Source organism: Pinus tabuliformis, chromosome X (assembly GCF_031772625.1).
Source record: "Pinus tabuliformis cultivar Carrire ecotype Pingquan chromosome X, CPIR1, whole genome shotgun sequence".
Classification (NCBI taxonomy): Eukaryota; Viridiplantae; Streptophyta; class Pinopsida; order Pinales; family Pinaceae; genus Pinus; species Pinus tabuliformis.
The window spans coordinates 1,122,247,888-1,122,274,593 of record NC_142308.1 but is presented as its reverse complement, the minus strand read 5'-3'; the positions used below and the strand labels follow the sequence as shown (position 1 = coordinate 1,122,274,593).

At 33.3% G+C, this 26,706-nt stretch overlaps 1 protein-coding gene across 8 annotated transcripts in view; it reads left to right on the top strand.

The window, feature by feature from the left end:
• LOC149143774 (uncharacterized) overlaps window positions 1-20,406 on the top strand; it is a 33,969-nt gene extending 13,563 nt beyond the window's left edge. For 6 of the 8 annotated variants that reach the window (XM_089449340.1, XM_089449339.1, XM_089449342.1 and 3 more), the window contains 6 exons: window positions 8,727-8,857; window positions 10,800-10,977; window positions 11,511-12,069; window positions 12,146-12,261; window positions 19,774-20,023; window positions 20,134-20,406. In XM_089449340.1, the coding sequence (XP_089305466.1) occupies window positions 8,727-8,857; window positions 10,800-10,977; window positions 11,511-12,069; window positions 12,146-12,261; window positions 19,774-20,023; window positions 20,134-20,340 (1,441 nt within the window). In that variant the 3' untranslated portion in view covers window positions 20,341-20,406. The remainder of the gene's footprint in view (window positions 1-8,726; window positions 8,858-10,799; window positions 10,978-11,510; window positions 12,070-12,145; window positions 12,262-19,773; window positions 20,024-20,133) is intronic. The other 2 variants (XM_089449343.1, XM_089449344.1) reach the window with 2 other exon arrangements.
• The last annotated feature ends 6,300 nt before the right edge of the window (window positions 20,407-26,706 follow it).

Genomic DNA, 26,706 nt, shown 5'->3' with positions numbered 1-26,706 from the left:
ATGTTCTTTCACAAGTGGAAATCTCTTCATCAGCAAAAGGGAATCATGGTTTTATTCATTTTATGAAGTGCGACCAGTTGGGCTCACAGAAGGCAGAGGATCTTGTTTATGTGCACTCCAACCTTTGCCTAGCATCTTGTAGGGGTCCAAAATATAGCAGTGGTCCTTCTAAAGAATGGTATGTGGATCCATAAAGTCTTGATTTCGAGCTCTCTCTTGCTGCCTTGAATATTGACGACTAGGATCCTAGAAGTGGAATTGGCCAATCTTATTCATCTCCACCATCCACTATTGAGCATGCTTCTGCTTCTATTTTTGACAAGGATTATGATGATGAGGATTAGTCTTTAGTCTGTATAGTACTTGCAGCCTCATGATTTTGGATATTGCTATTTTCATTATGTGATCATTCATGAGTAAATGTGATGTAAATTTAGAGACTTGTATTTTATGCATTGACATTGGACAATTTAATCATTAATGTAATAAATTATAATGTATCATGTATGCTTTATGATTGCACATAACATTTCTTAAATGTCCTTATATATATATATATATATATATATATATATATATATATATATATATTGTGTGTGTGTGTGTGTGTTTCCCCATTTCCAAAATTTGGGGGGGTCACGTTTTGTACTCGTACCCGTTACCTTGTATTGTGCAACTTAGGGTATTTTCCATCATCTTCAATCTCGATATGAAACTACATATCCTTCTTTTTCAACTGGTTGAAATAACCCTTATTCCCAGTGATATGACAAGATGCTCCACTGTCAATATACCATACACTACTGGCCATTAAGCTTGTCATGCAAGCTATGAGGGAAAACTCCTCAAACTGAGAAGTGAACTCCACCTCTGTTGATGTTGCCACGTGATCCTTCTTGGCCCCTTCTTCCTATTTGGACACTCGGCAGAGTAGTGCCCAAACTGATGAGAAGAGAAGCATTTTACTTATTTGAGATCCTTCTCCTTCTTGCCTCATGAACTAGACTTGACCCCTCCTAGATTTTTCTTGCCCTTGGCTTTCCCCCTTTACCAGCTAGGGAAACGTTTTCCTCTTATTCAACCTTCGGATGAGACCCAAATTTATCTTGCTTTTGAATCTCCTCTTGCATGCAATCATTCCATAGCCACTCCCCATATGGAAGCATTGCATCAGTGAATTTTTCCCATGACTCAGGAAAGCCCAATAGTGAAAAACTGACAAGGTCTCTATTCGAGACTATCTCCCCAACCCCGGCTAACTCATCCTTCACTTGGGTGAGTTTGGTTAGGTAAGAAATCATGGACTCAGACTTATTCATATTCATATTTCTAAGTTTATCTCTGAGTGCCAACTTCCTAGCCACTCCCCATATGGAAGCATTGCATCAGTGAATTTTTCCCATGACTCAGGAAAGCCCAATAGTGAAAAACTGACAAGGTCTCTATTCGAGACTATCTCCCCAACCCCGGCTAACTCATCCTTCACTTGGGTGAGTTTGGTTAGGTAAGAAATCATGGACTCAGACTTATTCATATTCATATTTCTAAGATTATCTCTGAGTGCCAACTTCCTAGCCTCACTCATACCTTGGTACAACCCTAAGATACTTTCCCACATAGCTTGAGCTATCTTCCCAAAAATGTGAGGTATGATGTGATACTTGACTCCTTCAAGGATTACTCTTCTAGCGTCTTCTTATGTTGGGCCAGTCGTTGAGGATTTGTTGGTGCGGTCGGTGGACTCTCCACAAATTCCCAAACTCCTTGCTCCTCCAAAACTACATTAATCCTCTTCTTCCAAGAATAAAAATTGGAGGCCCCATCAAAGCAATCCTCAAATCTCATGCCCCAAATACATCATCTTGCTTGTTTTAACTACTTAGAAATGCTTGCGTAGAGCATGCTAGGAGAAAACCTTAGTGCAAATTATCCCTTGGTCATGTAGCCAGAAACCTTTGCGCAACCTTGAAGTGAATTGTGTCCCCTTTCTTATGTCTTTCTCCTACTTCTGAGGAAAATAACACACTTTCTAGTCTTCAATCAGAGATTTTCTCTAATACCATGTTAGCTTTTTAATACCCAACTTTTAATTTAATAAAAATTCTGCAATGAAGAAACTAAAAACTGAACCCCAAACACTTTTACTAAATATGTTGAGTATTCTAGCAAATAATAGCAGCGGAAAATAAATTCATGAAGACACAAGCACACAATAAAAAATACACTAGAAATTACCAGGAAACCCCGACTAGGGAAAACCTACCAACTTGTGTGTTTTATTATTCTACTCATCAAAGATCTCAAACAATTATAATAAATGAGAGGAAAAAAAAAATCATTGTCCCTCAGCATACTAATCTGCATAGTCTTATCCAACTTGGCCTCCTTGTTTGCGCAAATGTTACGTAGTTGTTACAGACACACTTAGCCCTCTTAGTTTGCGCAACTGTTACAAGCTAACTCGACACTCTGGTATGTGTTGGACACCTAATCCTCCAAGGGTTTCAGGTGTTGAATTTGAACAGTCTAAGGGGGTCCAAGAGACTTTGGAATACGAAACCAAGGGTCATATGAAGGTATTATAAATGTATTTGATTTGAATAGTAAAAGCATCTCGCGTTCTATCTTCTCTATTTTCCATTCCATGTATGTGTTTAACATGGTATCAAAGTAGGCAATCTACTACCCTGCTATGTGAACGAGCCACTTGTTTTTATGGCCTTTATATCTATTATGTTGTCAAACCTCTATGCCCTCATGTTTGTCATTCATCAACCCTATCTATAGCGATTATCTTTGAGATATTAGAACTGTGTAACCTCTCGCACAGATAATTATGCCTTGACACAATGTTCCTCTGCACCAACTATGTTAAGTAGAAACAAATCTTCCACACTCAATAAGGTTTCAAAATTCCCTCTCGAAAAGGAATGGTTGCCTGATTAAGATATCAGGAAAACCATGGAGTATAGTGATTCCTTATTGGTGGTGAGAGAATTGCTCTTGAGTAGAGTTGTTCTCTCAACAATTATTTTCTGTCGCAAGCTCTACTCGCAGTGTGTATTCTCGTTTCCTTATTTTGCGAGGTGAAAGAAACACTCTCTACCCTTTCAGAAGTGCAACACTCCCTTTTTGTTGCCACTAAGCTATTTTTGATAGGGGGGTCTCTGATAAATGTCTACACTGCTACTGACATTTCAGGAAGAAAGTGTTGACCTGGTAATTGTGGATGGTGTTGTATAGGTTTAGAGCATTCATACTTCGCTCAAAAAGGTTTGTTGTGGAGGTTTTTTCATGCCACCAACGACTTTCTCTGAAAGGGAGACATTTGAACCCGTTCTCATGTCCTTGCATTGCTTCTCACGTAGTTTATACCAATGTAAATTGGTAGTGTCTCATCCGGTCCCGCTGTAAGATTTGTAGTAAACCACGATGATCTTGCAACCTCATCCTCTGCCTAAACGCCACCTAGTTCCTCATTCATTATAATAATGTATAGTTGAAACCTGAATTCATGGTAGGCGGACACATATTTGTCCATAATTCCAAATCTGACAATCTCAAAAATTTCATTAAATTTGAAGGGGTGTTCAATTCATATGTGTGTTGGTTCGAGCTCTTAGCGAATTCAACCACTATATATTGTGAGAATGTAGTTGTCGAGTTGAGGAACGATCCAAATATGTTGGAAAGACAGTAGCTCATGACCCACTAAATCTGTACGGTACCCCTAGTTAAGCTTTGTAGTTGCACCCCCAGTTTTGGTTCCCACATATTATCCTAACGACTTTGACTTGATCTGTTGGTTAAGTGGAATAGGAGGAGTTTCTTAACACCTTTCTAACTCCCTCCTGATGTGAGGATTTTCTATAGGTCTGCCTCAACCTCATAGTGGGCCTTTCAAGGCCTTATTTCAAAATCCCATTAAATGAATGGAATAAGTGTTTTACAGCTAGCTTAGTTTTTGGATCGTCGGATCAATTGAACTTATGATTATTGAAGTTGTCGCAAGAGAAAAAAAAAGACATTGAGAGAAAAATGGTGTTGTTAGTGCGTAAAGGAACATTGGAAAAAAAAAATAGTTTGTAAGCAATAAATTCGAGTGCAACCTTGAGAGCCATCACTTTTGCAACCTTGTTTTGTTTTCACAACTGAATTGAGGTATTGAGGTTTTTTCTATTGAAATTTTACAAGTATTTTGATAGCAACTATAGAAGGGAGATGCATAGTTGATTTCCACTATAGTATAATCAACAAAAAGACCAACAACAAGGAGATCTTGGAATTTGTGAAGATGATGATTTCCGACTTTAATATATGATTCTGGTTCTTTCCAATTTTTTGAGAAAAAATTGTCATCTAGCAAAATAAAGTTTTTGCCAAAGAATTCCTTGCATTGAAGATTTATGAATATTTCAAGACCTTGGTTTGAAGTTGACTTCTTCGTCCAGTGACTACAAAAGTTGCATAACCTTTAATATTTTGTTGTGATCTCGAAGGACAAGATACAAATTCTGTTTTTTATCGTTTTGTGGTCCAACTTGAGAGTGGACTTTATGTTGTTGGTATTAGTTGCATGGCAGTCTGAAATTCAACCTTCCTATATCTTTTCTGAATCCTAAAAAGTTCTTTAACAAAGTGTGTTAGAGCTAAAGTAAAGTGAGAAGGTTGCCAATCTATGTATTCAACCACAGTAATATAGCATTGTTAGCTATCTACCTTTACAAGTACATTTTTGGTCATTTGTTGAATTGAGTTGTTTGAATAATGGTGAAAATTCATGGATTATTAGAGTTATTAAACACTATAATCTCATCTTCTGTTGAAAGTATATTTAAAATCAACAAAACCACTCTGGTTGACATTCAAACATGTCTGTCAAAATTGACAAGGAAAAATTGAAATCAACAAAAACTCTGGTTGACATTAAAACATGTCTGTCAAAATTGACAAGGAAAAATTGATTTTTTGTTGCTTGAATCTTAGCTACAACAAGAGGAGCTACAACAACATAGTCATTATTTTGAACAATGATTAAATCTTAGCTACAACAAGAGGAGCTACAACAACATAGTCATTATTCTGAACAATCAATGAAATCACTCGTGTTGACATTCAAACATGTCTACAAAATGCACAAGCAAAAATTGAATTTTTGCAACTTGAATCTCAACTACAACAACATAGTCATCATTCTGAACTTGTTATTTTTCAAAACGATCATTTCTTTGAGTTTGAGACAATAACAAGCATTGATTTGCATGCAGAAGCAGAAATTCAGTCTACACTTCCCAAGTTCATCATCAACCTTGCGAAGAGCTTGTCAGCAACAAGCATAAAACAGGTCTTGGATATGACAAGGAGGTGTCATTTCATACTCAAGACTACTTTAAGACTATTTAGTTTCATAGTGTTGGATTTCATAGTGCTCTAATACCATTGTTGGAGTGTGCAACTAGAGATGAAAAATAAGCGTGAATTGCTCTATTACTTAGAAAGATATTACATATAAATATAATATGTGACCGTTGGATTCATCTTCCAATGTCTCTTGGACTCCCTTCATTATTCACATTCCACACCCAAAACCTTTGGCATATTAGGTGCCCAACATTCCCTAAGAGTTCAAGAAGAGAGACAGAATACAAATATTGCAAGAGTGCATGGCAACAATAAGTATAGAATAGGTCTTGGATATGACAAGGAGGTGTCCTTTCATATTCTTGACTACTCTTAAGCCTATTCAATTTCATAGTGTTGGATTTCTTCAAAACAACTCATCATCACATGTTCCTACTCCTCATTCGCAACCACAAATTGTTAAATGCCAACATTGTGACCGAGTTGGCCATGTGAAAGATCATTGTTTCTTCATCTGTGTGAGCATTGTGGTCAGCATACTCATCACTCAAATAGATGATTCAAAAACAAACATCTTGTAACAAGAAAGATTCACCTTGGATGGGTCGTTTCTTGGCAACGGGCTTCAACAACCAAGAAGGTATTTAAGTCGTATGTCAGGATTTCTTCTAGAGTGTTACAAATTCATGCAGTTGAGTTTTCTTTATTTTCTCACCTTGCATCTGACAAAGGGTAATTGATGGTCATATACAAGCTTCAAAGCCACATCAAGCGAGCCTGAGCCACACCCTGAACTTGTTGCCTAAGCCTACAACTAGAGACAACTTTACCCAAATTCAGTGTTGTAGCTAGAGACAGATATATCCATATTTAGAGTTGTAGCCAAAGACATATAAGCCCTTGATCATATGACTATGGTTGGTGGCTTTCTTTAAACCACCACAGGTTGAGACTTTCCTTTTTAGGTTGAGGTTCTCTATTTTTTCCTTAGGTTGAAGACCTCTCTTCTCTAGGTTGATGGTCTTCGTCTTCAAAGCATTAAGGAGCACTTCTTCTAGCAGAAGACTTCGACTTTTTTCCAGATTTGGAAGAGTTCCAAGAACTGCACTAAGTGTTCTAGTATTGGTGGTCATCCTTAAACCATCACCAGTTAAGACCCTTATATACCCCTTCGGATTAAGGGGGGGATGTTGGACACCTAATCCTCTAAGGGTTTTGGGTGTGGAATGTGAATAGTCTAAATGGATTCCAAGAGATCTTGGAATACAAACAAAGGGTAATATGAATATATTATAAATGTATATCATTTGAATACTAAAACATCTCATGTTCTATCTTTTTGGGTGTAGAATGTGAATAGTCCAAGGGAGTCCAAGAGACCTTGGAATACGAAACCAAGGGTCATATGAATGTATTATAAATGTATATCATTTAAATAGTAAAAGCATCTCACGTTCTATCTTAACTCTAGTCCATTCCATGCATGTGTGTGTGTGTTTAACAGTATGTGTAGCTATTACACAACTATTACAAGCTAACTCAACCCTTCTGCACAAGGCTAACATGGCCCTGGAAACAAAGTACATTGGTTGAAGAATTTCTAGGCTATTTGGCCTCCCTTTTTGCACTATTGCACTGATCTAGAAACCCTTCTTCTGAACTGAACACACAAGTCTCTAGTGCATAATCATTAACTAAGTCTATGCCCTTTCTCTCTTTGTAAAGTCGACTTGGCCTTCCATCTTCCATGAATGGCTAAGATTAGAACTCAATGTATGGTTGAAATTGAATCTTTTTTTGACTATAGGAAAATTACAATTTTCCTAAGTCAAAATTAACAAAAACGTAAATTGCGTCTTAGCTTCACTTGTGGGTGCCAAATTCCACTTGTGGGTGCCAAATTGAGTGCACTTTTGTAAAGTCGACTTGGCCTTCCATCTTCCATGAACGGCTAAGATTAGAACTCAATGTATGGTTGAAATTGAATCTTTTTTTGACTATAGGAAAATTAGAATTTTCCTAAGTCAAAATTAAGAAAAACGTAAATTGCGTCTTAGCTTCACTTGTGGGTCCAAATTGAGTGCACTTGTAAATTTAGGTGAACCCTTCCATCTCTAACTCCAATTAACAATGTTAGGTTTCTAATAGTAGATCTGGGAAAGGTCATGAAATTTTAAGAAGAATGAACTTAAAATGAAACTTCCAAAAAAACTACCTGAAATTTTAAGAAGAATGAACTTAAAAATGAAACTTCCAAAAAAACCCTTACAGTGTTTTGAGCTCTTCTCTTTTTCAATTGAAACACTTCGTATCAAAATTTGGACGTGTCAGACCTGTGTATTGAACCCTTTTTCAATAAAAGTGTGGCAAATAAATTTGTTGAAAGAAAAATATCTAATAAAATTAGAAGATGAAGTTTATACCAATTGGACTTGTTAAGCCATTGAAAAGTTGTGTATTGAACCCTTTTTCAATAAAAGTGTGGCAAATAAATTTGCTGAAAGAAAAATATCTAATAAAAATAGAAGATGAGTTTATACCAATTGGACTTGTTAAGTCATTGAAAAGTTGTAATACTGGGAAAAGTCATGAAATTTTAAGAAGAATGAACTTAAAATGAAACTTCCAAAATATGTACCCTTACAGTGTTTTGAGCTCTTTTTCAATTGAAACACTTCGTACCAAAATTTGGACTTGTCAGACCTGTGTATTGAACCCTTTTCCAATAAAAGAGTGGCAAATAAATTTTGCTTAGAAGATGAAGTTTATACCAATTGGACTTGTTAAGTCATTGAAAAGTTGTAATACTGGGAAAGGTCATGAAATTTTAAGAAGAATGAACTTAAAATGAAACTTCCAAAAAATCTACCCTTACAGTGTTTTGAGCTCTTTTTCAATTGAAACACTTCGTACCAAAATTTGGACTTGTCAGACCTGTGTATTGAACCCTTTTTCAATAAAAGTGTGGCAAATAAATTTTCTGAAAGAAAAATATCTAATAAAATTAGAAGATAAAGTTTATACCAATTGGACGTATTAAGTCATTGAAAAGTTATAATACTAAAATATTTTTGCAAAGTTCTCAACTAATTGGGCTTGGCTTTGACATGGATCCTTTTTTCTTCAACTTTTCACTATGTTAATTCGCTTTTTCAATAGGGAAACTCCCTTGTTCAATCCAAATGCTGTCGGACTAAAATATTCTACGCAGTTTAAACCAAAATGCTATGACAACATGCCGAGCTGTGAAAACCTCCACTATACTAAGTTGAGGTTGTTAGAACACTGGTTATGACTGAGACATTCTAGAGGAAGCTTCAATGTAAAATTTGGTGCTTTAGCATGGCATTATGTGTATCGGCCAGATCTGTAAACGATTTGAAGAAACAGACGATGCCCACCTTAAACCTTGCAAAGGGAGAGATAATATTGCACGTTGATGGCAGTGGAGCGAGACAGAGAGTAGTGCGTCACATTGGTGGTACAAGCTGGCCAGGTATGTATTTATATATGTCTAACTAGTTTAAAGCAACAAGATCTTACATTCACACGTTTAGCATATTGTTTCAATATACTAGTTTGTGAAGCTTGTTAAAAGCCTATATATATGTACTCCAATTTTTTAATCATAGATATATTTATATTCTATGTGAGAAATATACGTGCTTCAACAGAAGGATTATTCAGACTCAACAATAACAATAAAGCAACAAATCATTCTAATAAAGCTCATTGTATCGTTTGCTACCATTTCTTCCACCCACCCAAAATAAAACTGAAACTTAAGTAGAAAGGATAACAATCATTTCTCCCACCCACCTTTGCTACAATTAAACCCAAGTATAACAATCATTTTTCTAACCCACTCAAAAACCCAAAATAAAACTAAAACCTAAGTAAAAAGAATAACAATCATTTCTCGTACCCACCCAAAATAAACAATAAAGCAACAAATCATTCTAATAAAGCTCATCGTATCATTTGCTACAATTAAACCTAAGTATAACAATCATTTCTTCCACCCACCCAAAATAAAACTGAAACTAAGTATAACAATCATTTCTTCCACCCACCCAAAATAAAACTGAAACTTAAGTAGAAAGGATAACAATCATTTCTCCCACCCACCTTTACAATTAAACCCAAGTATAACAATCATTTCTCTAACCCACTCAAAAACCCAAAATAAAACTAAAACCTAAGTAGAAAGAATAACAATCATTTCTCCTACCCACCCAAAATAAAAATTGGATGGTTCGAAACGCTTCGACAAAACAAAACTTTGACCCACCCAAAATAAAAACTAGATGGTTCAGTTAGACAAAACAAAACTCTGACCCACCCAAAATAACTCTTCGACAAAACAAAACTCTGATAATGTGATTTGTAATTTTTACCGACAAAACAAAAACAAAACTCTGATAATCTGATTTGTAATTTTTACCGACAAAACAAAACTCTGATGATGTGATTTGTAAGTTTTACGGACAAAACTCTGATGAATTTGTAGGTTTTACCGACAAAACTCTGATGATGTGATTTGTATTTTTTACCGACAAAACAAAAACAAAACTCTGATAATGTGATTTGTAATTTTTACCGACAAAACAAAAACAAAACTCTGATAATGTGATTTGTAATTTTTACCAACAAAACAAAAACAAAACTCTAATAATGTGATTTGTAATTTTTACGGACAAAACAAAACTCTGATAATGTGATTTGTAAGTTTTACAGACAAAACTCTGGTGAATTTGTAAGTTTTACCAACAAAACTCTGATGATGTGATTTCAGATGTGATTTCAGAGTGATGTGATTTGGAATTTTTACCGACAAAACTCTTAAGATGTGATTTCTGATTTTTACGTAAAGTTTTCCTACTTTTCATATATATACATTCCTCATTTAAATACACATTATATATACTTTTCGTATATATACATTCCTTGTATTTAAATAAACATTATATATACTACCCTTTTCATATATATACATTCCTCATTTAAATGCACATTATATATACTTTTCATATATACACATTCCTCATATTTAAATACACATTATATATACTACCCTTTTCATATATATACATTCTTCATATTTAAATACACATCATATATACTAGCCAATTAATTTAATAGTAAAAAAATAATTCTAAGAACTTAGAGGATTGTGGAAAATGACACTATTGATCGGCTATTTAATGGCCATCTCAGTCGAGGAGATTGGGCCATGTCACCATACTAGAAATAATGCTTACAGGTGCTACCCTTGAAATATTTATTCTCATCCCTCAAACAGATATTTCTTTTAAACAGTAACTGTCCTCTTAGGTATATACATGTCTATTTTTTGGTAGTCCAGTGAGATTAGTCAAATAAAGAATATAGAGTATATAGACCTGAAGAATTGTTTGCTTTCATGGGTGAATGATCAGGGCGGTTGACACTGACTAACTATGCACTGTATTTCGAAACCTCTGGAGCCATTACATATGACGAGCCCATAAAGTTTGATCTTTCAGCGGATTCACAGCAACAAGTGAAAGCCGGTTCAACAGGTCCATGGGGCGCCCTTCTTTTTGACAAGGCCGTCATTTATGAATCCAGTGACATGTAAGTTATGAGCTCTCCTAGTGATAGCAGAATTCATTCTGAAAAGCTTAAACATGACCTCTAATTTCTTTTTGCTGTGCTGGCAATGTGAAATGAAGGTTTTTTTTGAAGGATCTCAAACAATGTGAACAGGGGTATGGTGTTCCACATTGTGAATTATTATAATAAAAAAATTAGATGCACTGTTCAGTTTAATATGAACTTATTATATTTGTAATGTTTTATTTGTTTTTTTATTCTTTTATTTTTAATTTTAATTAGAACTAAAATATATTTTCCTTATACATTTCATCTATAGTAAATTGTAGAATTAATTTTTCCCATTCTTAGAACCATGTAAATCCTAAATCTTGTAGGCATATAGAAATTTGGATTTTAGTTTTCACTAAACATTTTTTCCCTTGACAAACCCTGGTTTAAGAGATCTACTATAATTTATCTATTATAATATAAAGTTCTGTTTCTTGATAATAAAAAATTAAATGCTTCTTACAGATACCTAATGGAGTTGGGAATTGGTCATGCATTTGCAGGGAAGAACCTCTAATACTGGAGTTCCCTGAATTGACTTCCTCAGACCGTCGTGATTACTGGCTAGCATTGATCAAGGAGGTGGTAACTGTGCATAAATTTATTGGCAGGTTTGGTCTCAAAGGCAGAGAAGAAAAGGAGGCAATAGCTAGATCAGTTGTTGGAGTAGTTCGGCTTCATGCAACAAGGGAATCATTTCAGATATTCCCACCATGCCCTCAAACCCTTCTAACTTTTACCCTGTCGGAGGAGGTACTGCCAGGAGGTGACTATGTACTTGAAGAAATGGCCAACAGTATTCGCACAGGAAGAAATCACAAGGATGCCCACTTGTGTTCATCAGCTCTCTTGTTGCAATTTTTGGGTGTTATGGACTACCAAGAATTTAGAGTCGATAAGAAAGAGGCCATCTGTGTAGGAAAATCTCAGGTTGGGGAGTTGACACCTCTTGAAACAACAGTCCAGCAATCAACACAGGAAGCAAAGAAAACAGACAATGCAAGGGTAAGTGTTGAAGGCTTCAGAGCAGAAGGCATTACTGAGAATGCTAAAATTCTAAAGGTAATGCCCCATTTCAATTGCATCTGTCTCTTTCTTTCCTTGCCACTGGCAACTGTTAATATCTTGTTATGTGCAGGGAATTGTTAGTCCACTTATCATGAATATTGTACCCTGGTTTCAAGAGCTACTAGCATGGCAAAAGCCGTTTACAACCACCACAGTGTTCATTATCAGCCTCCTCGTGACTTACATGTAAGTTGTATCTCTTTCACCCTCTTGGCATTTTTTAAGTTTATATATATGTTTTGCAATTTCTGAAGTATGATCTTTAACAAATCATTAAGGGATTAAGTAGGTTTTTTTTTGTTTTTTTTGTTAAGTGTCGTTCCTTTTTCCCTCACGTAAATACATGTCTCAGTAGAAATTTGTTTGTTATTGAAGGGTTGAGCACACTAAATTAAACGTTGTATGCAAGAACCATTTTTTAGAATAAAGGCAGTAAGATCAGACTTATCATATGATAGATTAGCGTACCTTTTTAGCGGTCATTCTGGTGCAATGCTTTATGGGTTATCTTTGGCTTGTGGTTGTTATCTTACTTTTATATGATGTTACACACTATATAAATGCTTTGTTAATGCTCTGTTCTGTGAAATTGATCCTAGCACTGCCCCAGTTACTAGAATCTCAGTTTGGATTTATCTTCCTAATTTGCCATTACATTTTTGGTATCTACCGTTTTTTATGATATTGGGATTTTCTTTGGGCACTTATATAAATATTAAAATCATATTTTGAGAGATCTGTAACTAGTTTATGTGCACAACTCTTTGCTAAGATAAACCTTAGTAAGGGTCTTTTGGAAAATGTGATTCTCATGTGGAAGAGTCACAACATGTGGAAATATGATTCTCACGTGGAAGAGTCGCGTGGAAGAATCTTAAATACACATAGGATGTTTTGGAGTAGAGTATGGGAACACAACATAGGAGGTTTTGGAGTATGAGAACACAACGTTCAGTGGCAAGATATGTCATCTTATAGGACATTTATAAGATACTTGTTCCTATGGAGTATGAGAACACAACATTCAGTTGCAAGATATGTCATCTTTTAGGACATTTATAAGATACTTGTTCCTATGGAGTATGAGAACACAAAATTCAGTTGCAAGATATGTCATCTTCTAGGACATTTATAAGATACTTGTTCCTATGGAGTATGAGAACACAACATTCAGTTGCAAGATCTGTCATCTTCTAGGACATTTATAAGATATATGGAGTATGAGAACACAACATTCAGTTGCAAGATATGTCATCTTCTAGGACATTTATCAGATACTTGTTCCTATGGAGTATGGACACAACATTCAGTTGCAAGATATGTCATCTTCTATGTCATCTATAAGATACTTGTTCCTATGGAATATGAGAACACAACATTCAGTTGCAAGATATGTCATCTTCTATGTCATCTATAAGATACTTGTTCCTACTAAATATTAGAACACAACATTTAGCAAGATATGTCATCTTCTATGTCATCTTCTCGGACAAGTTATAAGATACTTGTTCCTATGGAGTATGAGAACACAACATTCAGTGTCAAGATATGTCATCTTGACATATCTTCTATATTATCTTAGGACATTTATAAGATACTTTTTCCTATGGACTATGAGAACACAACATTCAGTTGCAAGATATGTCATCTTCTAGGACATTTATAAGATACTTGTTCCTATGGAGTATGGACACAACATTCGTTTGCAAGATATGTCATCTTCTATGTCATCTATAAGATACTTGTTCCTATGGAATATGAGAACACAACATTCAGTTGCAAGATATGTCATCTTCTATGTCATCTATAAGATACTTGTTCCTACTAAATATTAGAACACAACATTTAGCAAGATATGTCATCTTCTATGTCATCTTCTCAGACAAGTTATAAGATACTTGTTCCTATGGAGTATGAGAACACAACATTCAGTGTCAAGATATGTCATCTTGACATATCTTCTATATTATCGTAGGACATTTATAAGATACTTTTTCCTATGGACTATGAGAACACAACATTCAGTGTCAAGATATGTCATCTTCTAGGACATTTAGAACATAACATTCAGTGTCAAGATATGTCATCTTGACATATCTTCTATGTCATCTTCTAGGACATTTATAAGATACTTGTTCCTAACACAACATTTGTGTCATCTTCTAGGACATTTATAAGATACTTGTTCTTATGGAGTATGAGAACACAACGTTTAGTTGCAAGATATGTCATCTTGGAGTATGAGAACACAACATTCATGTCATCTTTTAGGACATTTATAAGATACTTGTTCTTTTTTAGTATGAGAACACAACATTCAGTTCCAAGATATCTCATCTTGGAGTATAAGAACACAATGTTTGTGTCATCTTCTATGTTATCTTCTAGGACATTTATAAGATACTTGTTCTTATGGAGTATGAGAACACAACATTCAGTTGCAAGATATGTCATCTTCTAGGACATTTATAAGATACTTGTTCCTATGGAGTATAAGAACACAACATTTCAAGATATGTCATCTTCTAGGACATTTATAAGATACTTGTTCCTATGGAGTATGAGAACACAACATTCAGTTGCAAGATATGTCATCTTCCAAGAAATTTATAAGATACTTGTTCCTATGGAGTATGAGAACACAACGTTCAGTTGCAAGATATGTCATCTTCTAGGACATTTATAAGATACTTGTTCCTATGGAGTATGAGAACACAACATTCAGTTGCAAGATATGTCATCTTTTAGGACATTTATAAGATACTTGTTCCTATGGAGTTTGAGAACACAACATTCAGTTGCAAGATATGTAAGATATGTCATCTTCTAGGACATTTATAAGATACTTGTTCCTATGGAGTATGAGAACACAACATTTAGTTGCAAGATATGATGGCATCTAGGACATTTATAAGATACTTGTTCCTATGGAGTATGAGGACACAACATTTAGTTGCAAGATATGATATGCCATCTTCTGTCATCTTCTAGGACATTTATAAGATACTTGTTCCTATGGAATATGATAACACAACATTCAGTTGCAAGATATGATATGTAAGATAGTTCCTATGCTTGAGCTCATCCTCATAGGAAAAAATGAACCAAATAAAAACCAATATGTCATGGAGTATGACATTTATATGACATTTATAAGATACTTGTTCCTATGGAGTATGACATTTATAAGATACTTGTTCCTATGGAGTATGAGAACACAACATTCAGTTGCAAGATATGATATGTAAGATAGTTCCTATGCTTGAGCTCATCCTCGCTTTGAGTTTGGATCACCGAAAGGTATGTCAGTTTCTAATCCAAAGGTCGTTAAATGACTCCAATGCAATCCTTTTGCAGATTGGGGTTTGGATCTATGCCAAGGCTTCAAACGAAAAGGAAATAGAAGCTTTATCTGCATACCTTGTGTTTCCCATTTGTCTGGGAATGTTGTTTTAGACAATTCGGTACCATCAGAAGCACATATGACTTGCATTTCTCTCCTCATTTCTTCCCAATCTTTGTAAAATTCGGGGACTTGAAATAATAAAATACGACCCATATTTGAACCAAATAAAAACCAATATGTCATGGAGTATGACATTTATAAGATACTTGTTCCTATGGAGTATGACATTTATAAGATACTTGTTCTATGGAGTATGAGAACACAACAAATATGTCATGGAGTATGACATTTATAAGATACTTGTTCCTATGGAGTATGACATTTATAAGATACTTGTTCCTATGGAGTATGAGAACACAACATTCAGGTGCAAGATGTCATCTTTTAGGACATTTATAAAACACAACATTCAGGTGCAAGATGTCATCTTTTAGGACATTTATAAGATACTTGTTCCTATCGAGTATGAAACATGTTCCTATGGAGTATGAGATATAATTGTTTCTATGGAGTATGAGAACACAACGTAGATATGTCATTTTTTAGGACATTTATAAAATACTTGTTCCTATGGAGTATGAGATATAATTGTTCCTATGGAGTATGAGAACACAACATTCAGTTGCAAGATATGTCATTTTTTAGGACATTTATAAAATACTTGTTCATATGGAGTCTGAGATATAATTGTTCCTATGGAGTATGAGAACACAACATTCATAATTCTTCCTATGGAGTATGAGAACGAGTATGAGAACACAACATTCAGTTACAAGATATGTCATCTTCTATGCAATCTTTTAGAACATTTATAAGATACTTCTTCCTATGGAGTATGAGAAGACAACATTCAGTTTCTAGGACATTTATAAAATACTTCTTCGAGAAGACAACATTTATAAGATACTTCTTCCTATGTATGTCATCTTCTATGCAATCTTTTAGAACATTTATAAGATACTTCTTCCTATGGAGTATGAGAAGACAACATTCAGTTTCTAGGACATTTATAAAATACTTCTTCGAGATAGGACATTTATAAAATACTTCTTCGAGAAGACAACATTTATAAGATACTTCTGCCTATGTATGTCATCTTCTATGCAATCATCTTCTATGCAATCTTTTAGAACATTTATAAGATACTTCTTCCTATGGAGTATGAGAAGACAACATTCAGTTTCTAGGACATTTATAAAATACTTCTTCGAGAAGACAACATTTATAAGATACTTCTTCCTATGGAGTATGAGAAGACAACATTCCGTTTCTAGGACATTTATAAAATACTTCTTCGAGAAGACAACATTTATAAGATACTTCTTAATATGGAGTATGAGAAGACAACATTCAGTTTCTAGGACATTTATAAAATACTTCTTCGAGAAGACAACATTCAGTTTCTAGGACATTTATAAAATACTTCTTCGAGAAGACAACATTCAGTTTCTAGGACATTTATAAAATACTTCTTCGAGAAGACAACATTCAGTTTCTAGGACATTTATAAGATACTTCTTCCTATGGAGTATGAGAAGACAACATTCCGTTTCTAGGACATTTATAAAATACTTCTTCGAGAAGACAACATTTATAAGATACTTCTTAACATGAAGTATGAGAAGACAACATTCAGTTTCTAGGACATTTATAAAATACTTCTTCGAGAAGACAACATTCAGTTTCTAGGACATTTATAACATTCAGTTGCAAGATATGATATATCCATCTTTTAGGACATTTATAAGATACTTGTTTCTATGTTTGAGCTCATCCTCGTAGGAAAAAAAAACCAAATAAAAACCAATAGGAAAAAATGAACCAAATAAAAACCAATATGTCGAGGAAAAAATGACCAAATAAAAACCAATATGTCATCTTCTAGGACATTTATAAGATACAACCAATATGTCATCTTCTAGGACATTTATAAGATACTTGTTACTTGTTCCTATCCTTGAGCTCATCCTCGTAGGAAAAAATAACCAAATAAAACCCAAAGAGATGAATTTTCCAAAAGAATTAAACTCTGATAGCCCTTGATTAGAATGAGGTAAAACATGACCCACAAATTCTGATTGGGAAATCCAGTCCTTTCGCCAGGGATAAAGTATAATAATGAATATAGAGCTTTCCTCCTCATGGGAATTGTGATAGCTGACACTCCGGAATTGTGATAGCTGACACTCCTCTAGGTGAAACATAAATACCCTGAAATCAATATATTTCAGATAAGGAACTAATTTCTTTTGACTCCCAATTATCTACCACCACTCCTTCAAAGGGGTGGCATGACATTAAAAGGAACAAGGGTGGCATGACTTTCAAAGGGGTGGCATGACATTAAAAGGAACAAGGGTGGCATGACTTTAAAAGGAACAAGAGAAAAAGGGAAAGATGGAGAATTATATTATAAAAAGATGGAGAATTCTGACTCCCAATTATCTACCACCACTCCTTCAAAGGGGTGGCATGACATTAAAAGGAACAAGGGAAAAAGGGAAAGATTGAGAATTATATTATAAAAAGATGGAGAATTATATTATAAAGGGCAAAGAGAAGTTGAAAGGGCTAGGTACACTGTGCAACTATGGGAACAAAGTATTGATCTTGGATGGTTCACTGGAGCAAACTCTCCAAGTAGGATCTCACGTTCTAACCCATGGTTCATTGGAGCAAACTCTCCAAGTAGGATCTCACGTTCTAACCCATTATGGTTGACAAGCTGAAGTGAAACATTTCCCAAAATAAAGATGCATTGCAATTTGTGGATACTTTTTATGGATGTTTTCAGCAGTAACGGTTGTGCAGTGATCATGCTGTAGGTGTGTCAAAAGTTTATTTCTCCAGGAACAATAAAGAATAGGATTGTTCACAATTTCCCATTAATAAGCCCTATGACGACCCATATAACACATTTGAATGGAAATAAGGATTTTTTTTACCTAAATATTTTGGAAAATACACTCAAGTCCCAAACATGGTTGACATCCCAATAAAATGAATAGTAAGAATCAATAACACTTGAAAGAAGCCATAGAGGTCCCTCTACTGTAGCAGCAGCCCTAGCAGCACCTCTGAGACAGCATAACTGTTACATCACTTGGACAACCTCTGAAGTCTTGTTGAAATTACTCTCTGGTTAGTTCTATGTGGAGTAAGCCTTCAAATCCTGTAAGATGCGAGCCTTGGGTCTAAGGAATCCGTCATGGTAAATCATGAAGAAGCCCTTGGATACTGTGTAGTCTTGATTCCTCTTTTCTCGACAAGTAAGATATAACAGAGTTGCAGTGAACATATTACTAAAGCAGACAAACTGGTACAAGTTTCAAAGGGGTCATGCACTAAATTAGTATGACAAGCAACTATGTCCTAGATTGGCTTTACGACTAATTTTCGGTACTAGATCAGTGATGTTGAGTCCTTAGGTATCTTAATTAGATCCAGCCAATGTTCATCTAGTTGTATGTCACCATAGTTGCATACATTGTTAGTGTTGAGATTTAGATACTATATCAGTTATGTGGACTCCCCAGATTTTAATTGTTGAGTCCTTGGATATCTTAGTTGGATGGAGGCTCTAAGTCCCTGGATATCTTAATTGAATGGAGGGAGCTTCCATTATGTCTTTTGCAGGTGTGTATCCACAAGTGAGCTTAATATTGTGAGCTTATCAATATTAATGTGAAAGGACTTGCTTAAACATGTTTTAAGGCCCTGGAGCTCTTTGACGAGGGAGAAAACCACGGGGTCAAATACCTTCCTCGCACGCATACAAGGCTCTACACCAACTGTGTTATTTGCATTGAGGCAAGGCAACCTGAAAATTGTTGCTTTATATTACATAGTGTGTCCTTTTACTACTAAATAATTGGTTTATATGTTTTTTTTGTATATATATAATGTTTCTAATTCCATATTTGCATGAAAGAAATGCATGATGCATACTAGAAAGGACTTGCTTAAACATGTTTTAAGGCCCTTGAGCTCTTTGATGAGGGAGAAAACCACGAGGTCAAATACCTTCCTCGCACGTATACAAGGCTCTATACCAACTGTGTTGTTTGCATTGAGGCAAGGCAACCTATAGCTACCTAAGCCAACCTGAAAACTGTTGCTTTATATTACATAGTATGTCCTTTTATTATTAAAAAAATGGTTTATATGTTTTTTTTGTATATATATAATGTTTCTAATTCCATATTTGCATGAAAGAAATGCATGATGCATACTAGACAAGATTGATTAAGTTTTCAGAATAATGATGATGATATGGTTGTTGTATACATTAGGGAGTGGGTTCGATACACTGTATCTGTCATGTTTTTCATGGCTACTGGATTTCTTATTTGGATAGGAAGGCAGCCAGCCATACGAGATAAGTATGAAGAGATTGTGGTTTCAAAGTCTAGTTCTGATCAGACAACCATGGAGAGTATAGTGTCTGCTCAGCAAGTTATCATCCAACTTCATTCAGCATTGCAAACAACCAATATTACATTGTTAAAGCTCTTGTCAATTGCCTTGTCAAAGCCCATGAAGGTAAATAAACTGTGCATGCAAGTATTCCTCCTGCACATACACATACATGTCGATCTATATTTTGAAAAAAGGTTTGAGATATTTTCTTTTTGTTTTGTTGAGTTGTGCAGCACACGAATCAGGTAATTTTGGGATTGATATGCGTGGCTATAACATTGCTAATTGTGCCGTTCAAAGTGATAATTATGGGCATTATTGTGCATATATTTACAAAGAATTTGCCACCTAGACAGTCAAGCTCATCAGAACGGAGCTCGAGGAGGTTGAAGGAATGGTGGGAAAGTGTTCCAGCCATTCCAGTTCGCTTGGTGGAATGAAAAAGATGTATATGTTGAAATCTTGTAGCCTATTTTTTTATATTATATTTTATATGGATATCTACTTCGCCTACATATATATTTAGTATTTTCATTAGATTGATGTGAATGCATTGAGTTTCATGTGATATGTTTTAACGTTCAAAGTCTAATCAAATGACAAAAATGTATAAATATTTGATTTCAGAATTTAACTAATTAAAGTATTTTAAAGAATTTATTTATTAATAATCCTTATTAGTAACTTAAGGAAGTAGACTGGATATGACCCTGTGACCTATGGCCTTCCTGTGAACACCAGTCTTTTGCTAAGGTTCAGTGGATTGGGCTAATCCTTGGACCTTTATGTTTAAGATCTTGACCCATTCTAGCTTTGGTATATAATTTAATCAACTAAAATTGCACATCCAAAAAAAAGGTATAAATTGCAACCTCCACATGGGAAACTTAGAAAAGGATAGGTATAAATTGCAACCTCCACATGGGAAACTTAGAAAAGGATTATGGTGCTTGCATCAATTCCTAAAAACAGAAATAAATACGTATCCGTTCAACTCAACCCATCAAAAATAAAAGAGCACAATCCGTTCAACTCTCATAGAGAAACAAATACATGATAAACACATCAAAAATACAACTAAAATTGCACATCCAAAAAAGTATAAATTGCAACCTCCACATGGGAAACTTAGAAAAGGATAGGTATAAATTGCAACCTCCACATGGGAAACTTAGAAAAGGATTATGGTGCTTGCATCAATTCCTAAAAACGGAAATAAATACATAATAAACACATCTACTAAAAATATAATAGAAATATAATAGAGAAACAAATACATGATAAACCCATCAAAAAAATAAAAGAGCACAATCCGTTCAACTCTCATAGAGAAACAAATACATGATAAACACATGCACAATCCGTTCAACTCTCTTATTAGAGTTATAATCAATTTTATATTTCTATTCTTTGTCTTCGTCTTCCTCTTCCTCTTCGTAGAAAAAAACTATTAATAATTTGTGGAAGACAACTGGATCTCTCTATTCTATAATAGAGAAAGTTATTAGGCACGGGAGGATTAATCATTTTTTCAACTCTATCACGTATGATGGATGTTTTAAATACTTGATGAGTTCAAAGTATTTCTTTATATTGATAAAGGTGAAAGAAATAACTTTAAAATATTGAAGAATAGAATATAATAGAGAAAGCTATTAGGCACAGGAGGATTAATCATTTTTTGCAACTCTATCATGTATGATGGATGCTTTAAATACTGGATGAGTTCAAAGTATCTCTTTATATTGATAAAGGTGAAAGAAATAACTTTAAAATATTGAAGAATAGAATATAATAGAAATATTGGATGAGTTCAAAGTATCTCTTTATATTGATAAAGGTGAAAGAAATAACTTTAAAATATTGAAGAATAGAATATAATAGAGAAACAAATACATGATAAACACATCAAAAACAAATACATGATAAACACACCAGAAATAAATACATGATAAACACATCTCCAAAAATAAAAACAATAAAGAAATGATAAACACATTTACAAAAATAGAGAAATAAATACATTTAAAAAATACAATAAAGAAATAAATACATGATAAAAAGAAATAAATACATGATAAACACATCTACAAGAATAGAGAAATAAATACAAAAAAATATAATGTTGTGGTTTGAGAAGTGGTTTTTTTCTTTTTGGCTCAAGCAATTAAAAAACAAAAAAATAAATACATGATAAACACATCTACAAAAATAGAGAAATAAATACATATATAATGATAAATACATCAAAAGAATATAATGTTGTGGTTTGAGAAATAAATACATCAAAAAAATATAATGGTGTGGTTTGAGAAATAAATACATAAATGTTGTGGTTTGAGAAATAAATACATAAAAAAATATAATGTTGTGGTTTGAGAAATAAATACATATAAAAAAATATAATGATAAATACATAAAAAAATATAATATAATGTTGTAGTTTGAGAAATAAATACATAAAAAATATAATGTTGTGGTTTGAGAAGTGGTTTTTTCTTTTTGGCTCAAGCAATTAAAAATAAAAAAATAAATACATGATAAACACATCATGATAAATACATCTACAAAAATAGAGAAATAAATACATCAAAAAAATATAATGTTGTGGTTTGAGAAGTTGTTTTTTCTTTTTGGCTCAAGCAATTAAAAACAAAAAATAAATACATGATAAACACATTAAAAAATAAATAAATATATGATAAACAATATATAATGTAAAAAAGCCCACGGGGCTTTGGATTGATGGTGAATGGGTGCTCTGTTAAGGCACTCCTTGCGATAGGTCACCGGTTCAATTCCCCGTGGGTACTTAGTTTAGTCTTAACATAGAAAAAAATATATATATAATGTTAAAAAAAAAAATACATGATAAACACATCTAAAAAATATAATGTTGTGGTTTGAGAAGTGGTTTTTTTCTTTTTGGCTCAAGCAATTAATAAACAAACATTAGTAATGCTTGGTGACTTTAGAAAAAAGACATAAAAACATGATAAACACATCTAAAAATATAATGTTGTGGTTTGAGAAGTGGTTTTTTTCTTTTTGGCTCAAGCAATTAATAAACAAACATTAGTAATGCTTGGTGACTTTAGAAAAAAGACATAAAAACATGATAAACACATCTAAAAAATGTTGTGGTTTGAGAGTGGTTTTTTCTTTTTGGCTCATGCAATTAATGCTTGGCGACTTCTTCATGTAGCTGGCGCACGGAGGTTGGTTTCTCGCTTGAGGAGCGACTTCCTTTCAATAATGTTGTGGTTTGAGAAGTGGTTTTTTCTTTCTGGGTCAAGCAATTAAAAAGAAAGCATTAGTAACGCTTGGATGAAGATAATGCTGGTGACTTCTTCATGTAGCTGCCACACGGAGGTTGGTTTCTCGGAGGTTGGTTTCTCGCTTGATGGGCGACTTCCTTTTAGGGAGGAGTATTGGAGAAATAAATATATGATAAATACATTTACAAAATTAAAAACAATAGAGAAATAAATACATAATAAATACATCAAAAAAAATAATATTGTGGTTTAAGAAGTGGTTTTTTCATAAATACATGCTAAACACATTTACAAAATTAAAAACAATAGAGAAATAAATACATAATAAACACATAAAAAAAATAATGTTGTGGTTTGAGAGGTGTTTTTTTTACTAGCACAGCTAGTGAAAAACAAGAAATTAGAGAAAAAATACATGATAAACTTTTTGGCTCTCTTATTAAAAGAACTTATTTAAAAAACAAACAATTAATACATGATAAACTTAAATAAATACATAATAAACTTTTTGGCTCTGTTATTTAAAAAAACAAACCATTAATACATGATAAACTTAAATAAATACATAATAAACTTTTTGGGTCTGTTATTAAAAAGAAACAAATAATTAGATTTTATTAATACATGATAAACTTAAATAAATACATAATAAACTTTTTGGCTCTGTTATTAAAAAAAACAAATAATTAGTAGAGATCAATAGAGAAATAAATACATGATAAACATATCTACAAAAATAATGTTGTGATGTGAGAAATAAATACATGATATTGTGTTTTGAGAAGATAAACTTTTTGGCTTTGTTTACTAAAAATATAAGCAATTTCTAAAAAAAATAATGTTGTGATTTGAGAAATAAATACATGATATTTTGAGAAGATAAACTTTTTGGCTTTGCTTACTAAAAATATAAGCAATTAGTAAGGCTATGCTGTGATTTGAGAAATAAATACATGATATTTGTGGTTTGAGAAGATAAACTTTTTGTCTTTGCTTACTAAAAATATAATCAATTAGTAAGGCTCTGTAACTAAAAAACAATAAGCAATTGGTAAGGCTCTGTTATTAAAAAACAATAAGCAATTGGTAAGGCTCTGTTATTAAAAAACAATAAGCAATTGGTAAGGCTCTGTTATTAAAAAACAATAAGCGATTAGTAAGGCTCTGTTACTTAAAAAACAATAGAGAAATACATACATGTTACTAAAAAACAATAGAGAAATAAATACATGATAAACACATCTACAAAAATAAACAATAAATACATGATAAACACATTTACAAAAATAAACAAAAAACAATAGAGAAATAAATACATGATAAACACATCTACACACATCTACAAAAGAGAAATAAATACATGAAAGAGAAATAAATACGTGATAAACACATCTACAAAAATAAACAATAACAATAGAAAAATAGATGCATCATAAACACATCTACAAAAATAAAAACAATAGAGAAATAAACATCTAAAAAATAAAAACAATAGAGAAATAAATACATGATAAACATATTTACAAAATTAAAAACAATAAAGAAATAAATACATCGTAAACATATCTAAAAAAATAATAAATAAATATATGATAAACACATGTACAAAATAATGTTGCAGTTTGAGAAGTGGTAAAAACAAAACAATGAAAAAATTACTGTAATTATTTATGTATACAATTATATAAACAATTTATAATATATACAAGGTAAATTATAATGTTTACAATATATAATATTTATAATATATAGTATAATATATTAAAACTTTAAAATGTTTTTTTATTATATTTTATTTAAATTGTTTAATAAATATTATTAAATCACATATTATTTTATTTTAATTTGTATACATACTTTGTTGGTTATTCCATTGTTTACTAACAAAAAAATCAGCTTCAAATAATAGATTTACTATTCCATGGTTCAAAGACAATTAAATGACTCTTCATCATTTTTACTCACAATTTGTTTACATGTTGGGTAACAATTTGTTTATATACTGGGTTCGTGAAGTAACGAAATATTCTGCAATGGAGAGGATTGAAAAAAAGATGACCCAAAAAATGAAATATGCAAGATCGAAATTGAAGGACAGGGAATTGCATGCAATCCTCAAACCATTACTCAAACCCTAGCAGAGCAATATTGGTTTTATTAGACATTGATGTGAGAAGTAATGAGGGTTGTAGGAATATATGTTGAGTAAGGGTACTTTTCGGCAGAAAAGAACTTTGGATAAGCCCTGTAGTTTATGGCATTAAGGTGGAAGTACTGCCCTATGGTGGGATAATTTATTAAAATAAATTATTAAAATTTGGGCTAAGATGTTTTAACATTAGAAGGCAAAGCTTTTTCCTTTTGAATACTGGAAGAGAATGAGATTACTTAAGGAGTTTCATAAATTAAGGTAGAGAAAAGAACCAGTCTAAATTTAATCTTGGAGCTAAGATAATCGTTCAAGTCTCATAATTAAAGGTAATAATTAAAGGTAGGAACAGCTATCTATCCAACCTTATAGTAGCTCAAGAAGCTGCAATTAAGATTATTATTTAATAAGTTTCATAATGTAAGTCAGAGAGAGGTCCAAACTTATATTGAATAGTTCATGAAACTGCAAAAGAAGAGTTTCATATTGAAAAGGATGAAGAACAAGCAGCGGCTAGATAATATTTTATTGGTCTCAAATTTTAGTTCCAACATCAAAAATGAATTACCTATAGTCAAATTGCTCATAGCAAATGAGACTTACCAGTATAAACTAAACAAGAGAAAAAGAAAAATTGTGATTGAAGGTGGCAGTAGTGCACCATTAAGTATAAAAACTAAGAAAGAGAAAAAGAAAAATGGTGATTGAAGGTGGCAGTAGTGCACCATTGAGTACAAATTGAGCAAGATAAGAAAGTGGGGAAAATGGTTATTGAAGGTGGCAGTAGTGCACCATTGAGTACAAATTGAGCAAAGTAAGCAACATTTCAGATGAACAGGGAGTTTTGAGGGCAAAGAGAAAACAGTAATATAGTTTTAGAATTAGAGGTAGAGACAGGCAATGAACATATGGCGATTGGAGGCCATTAAAGTGTTACATATGCAATGAGGTCCAAGATGAGCAAGATTTCAGAGGAATAGGAAGTTTTGAAGGCACAAAGGAAATGATTATATGGTTTTAGAGGTAGGGGTAGAGAAGTGGGACAACTAACATATGGCATTTGGAGGCCATTAAAGTGTTAGGTATGCAATGAGGTTCATGATGCCCAAGATTGCCCAAGAAACATTTTTGTTTTGTTTTAAAGTGAAGCAAAGACATGGGACAAGGAAATTGGAGGTCTCATTAAAGTGCCACACATGCAATGAGGTTTGTAAAGCCCAAGATTTCCCTCAGTATATAGGAGTTACAAACATAACCACTCTAGCTCAAAAAGAACCCCACGTAAAAAAGATTGACGCCAAAACTGGAGAGAGTTAATGATATAAACAACATTAGTGAGAAGTAAAGAAATCCCAAAAGCTAAGTGGAGGATAAGCGTC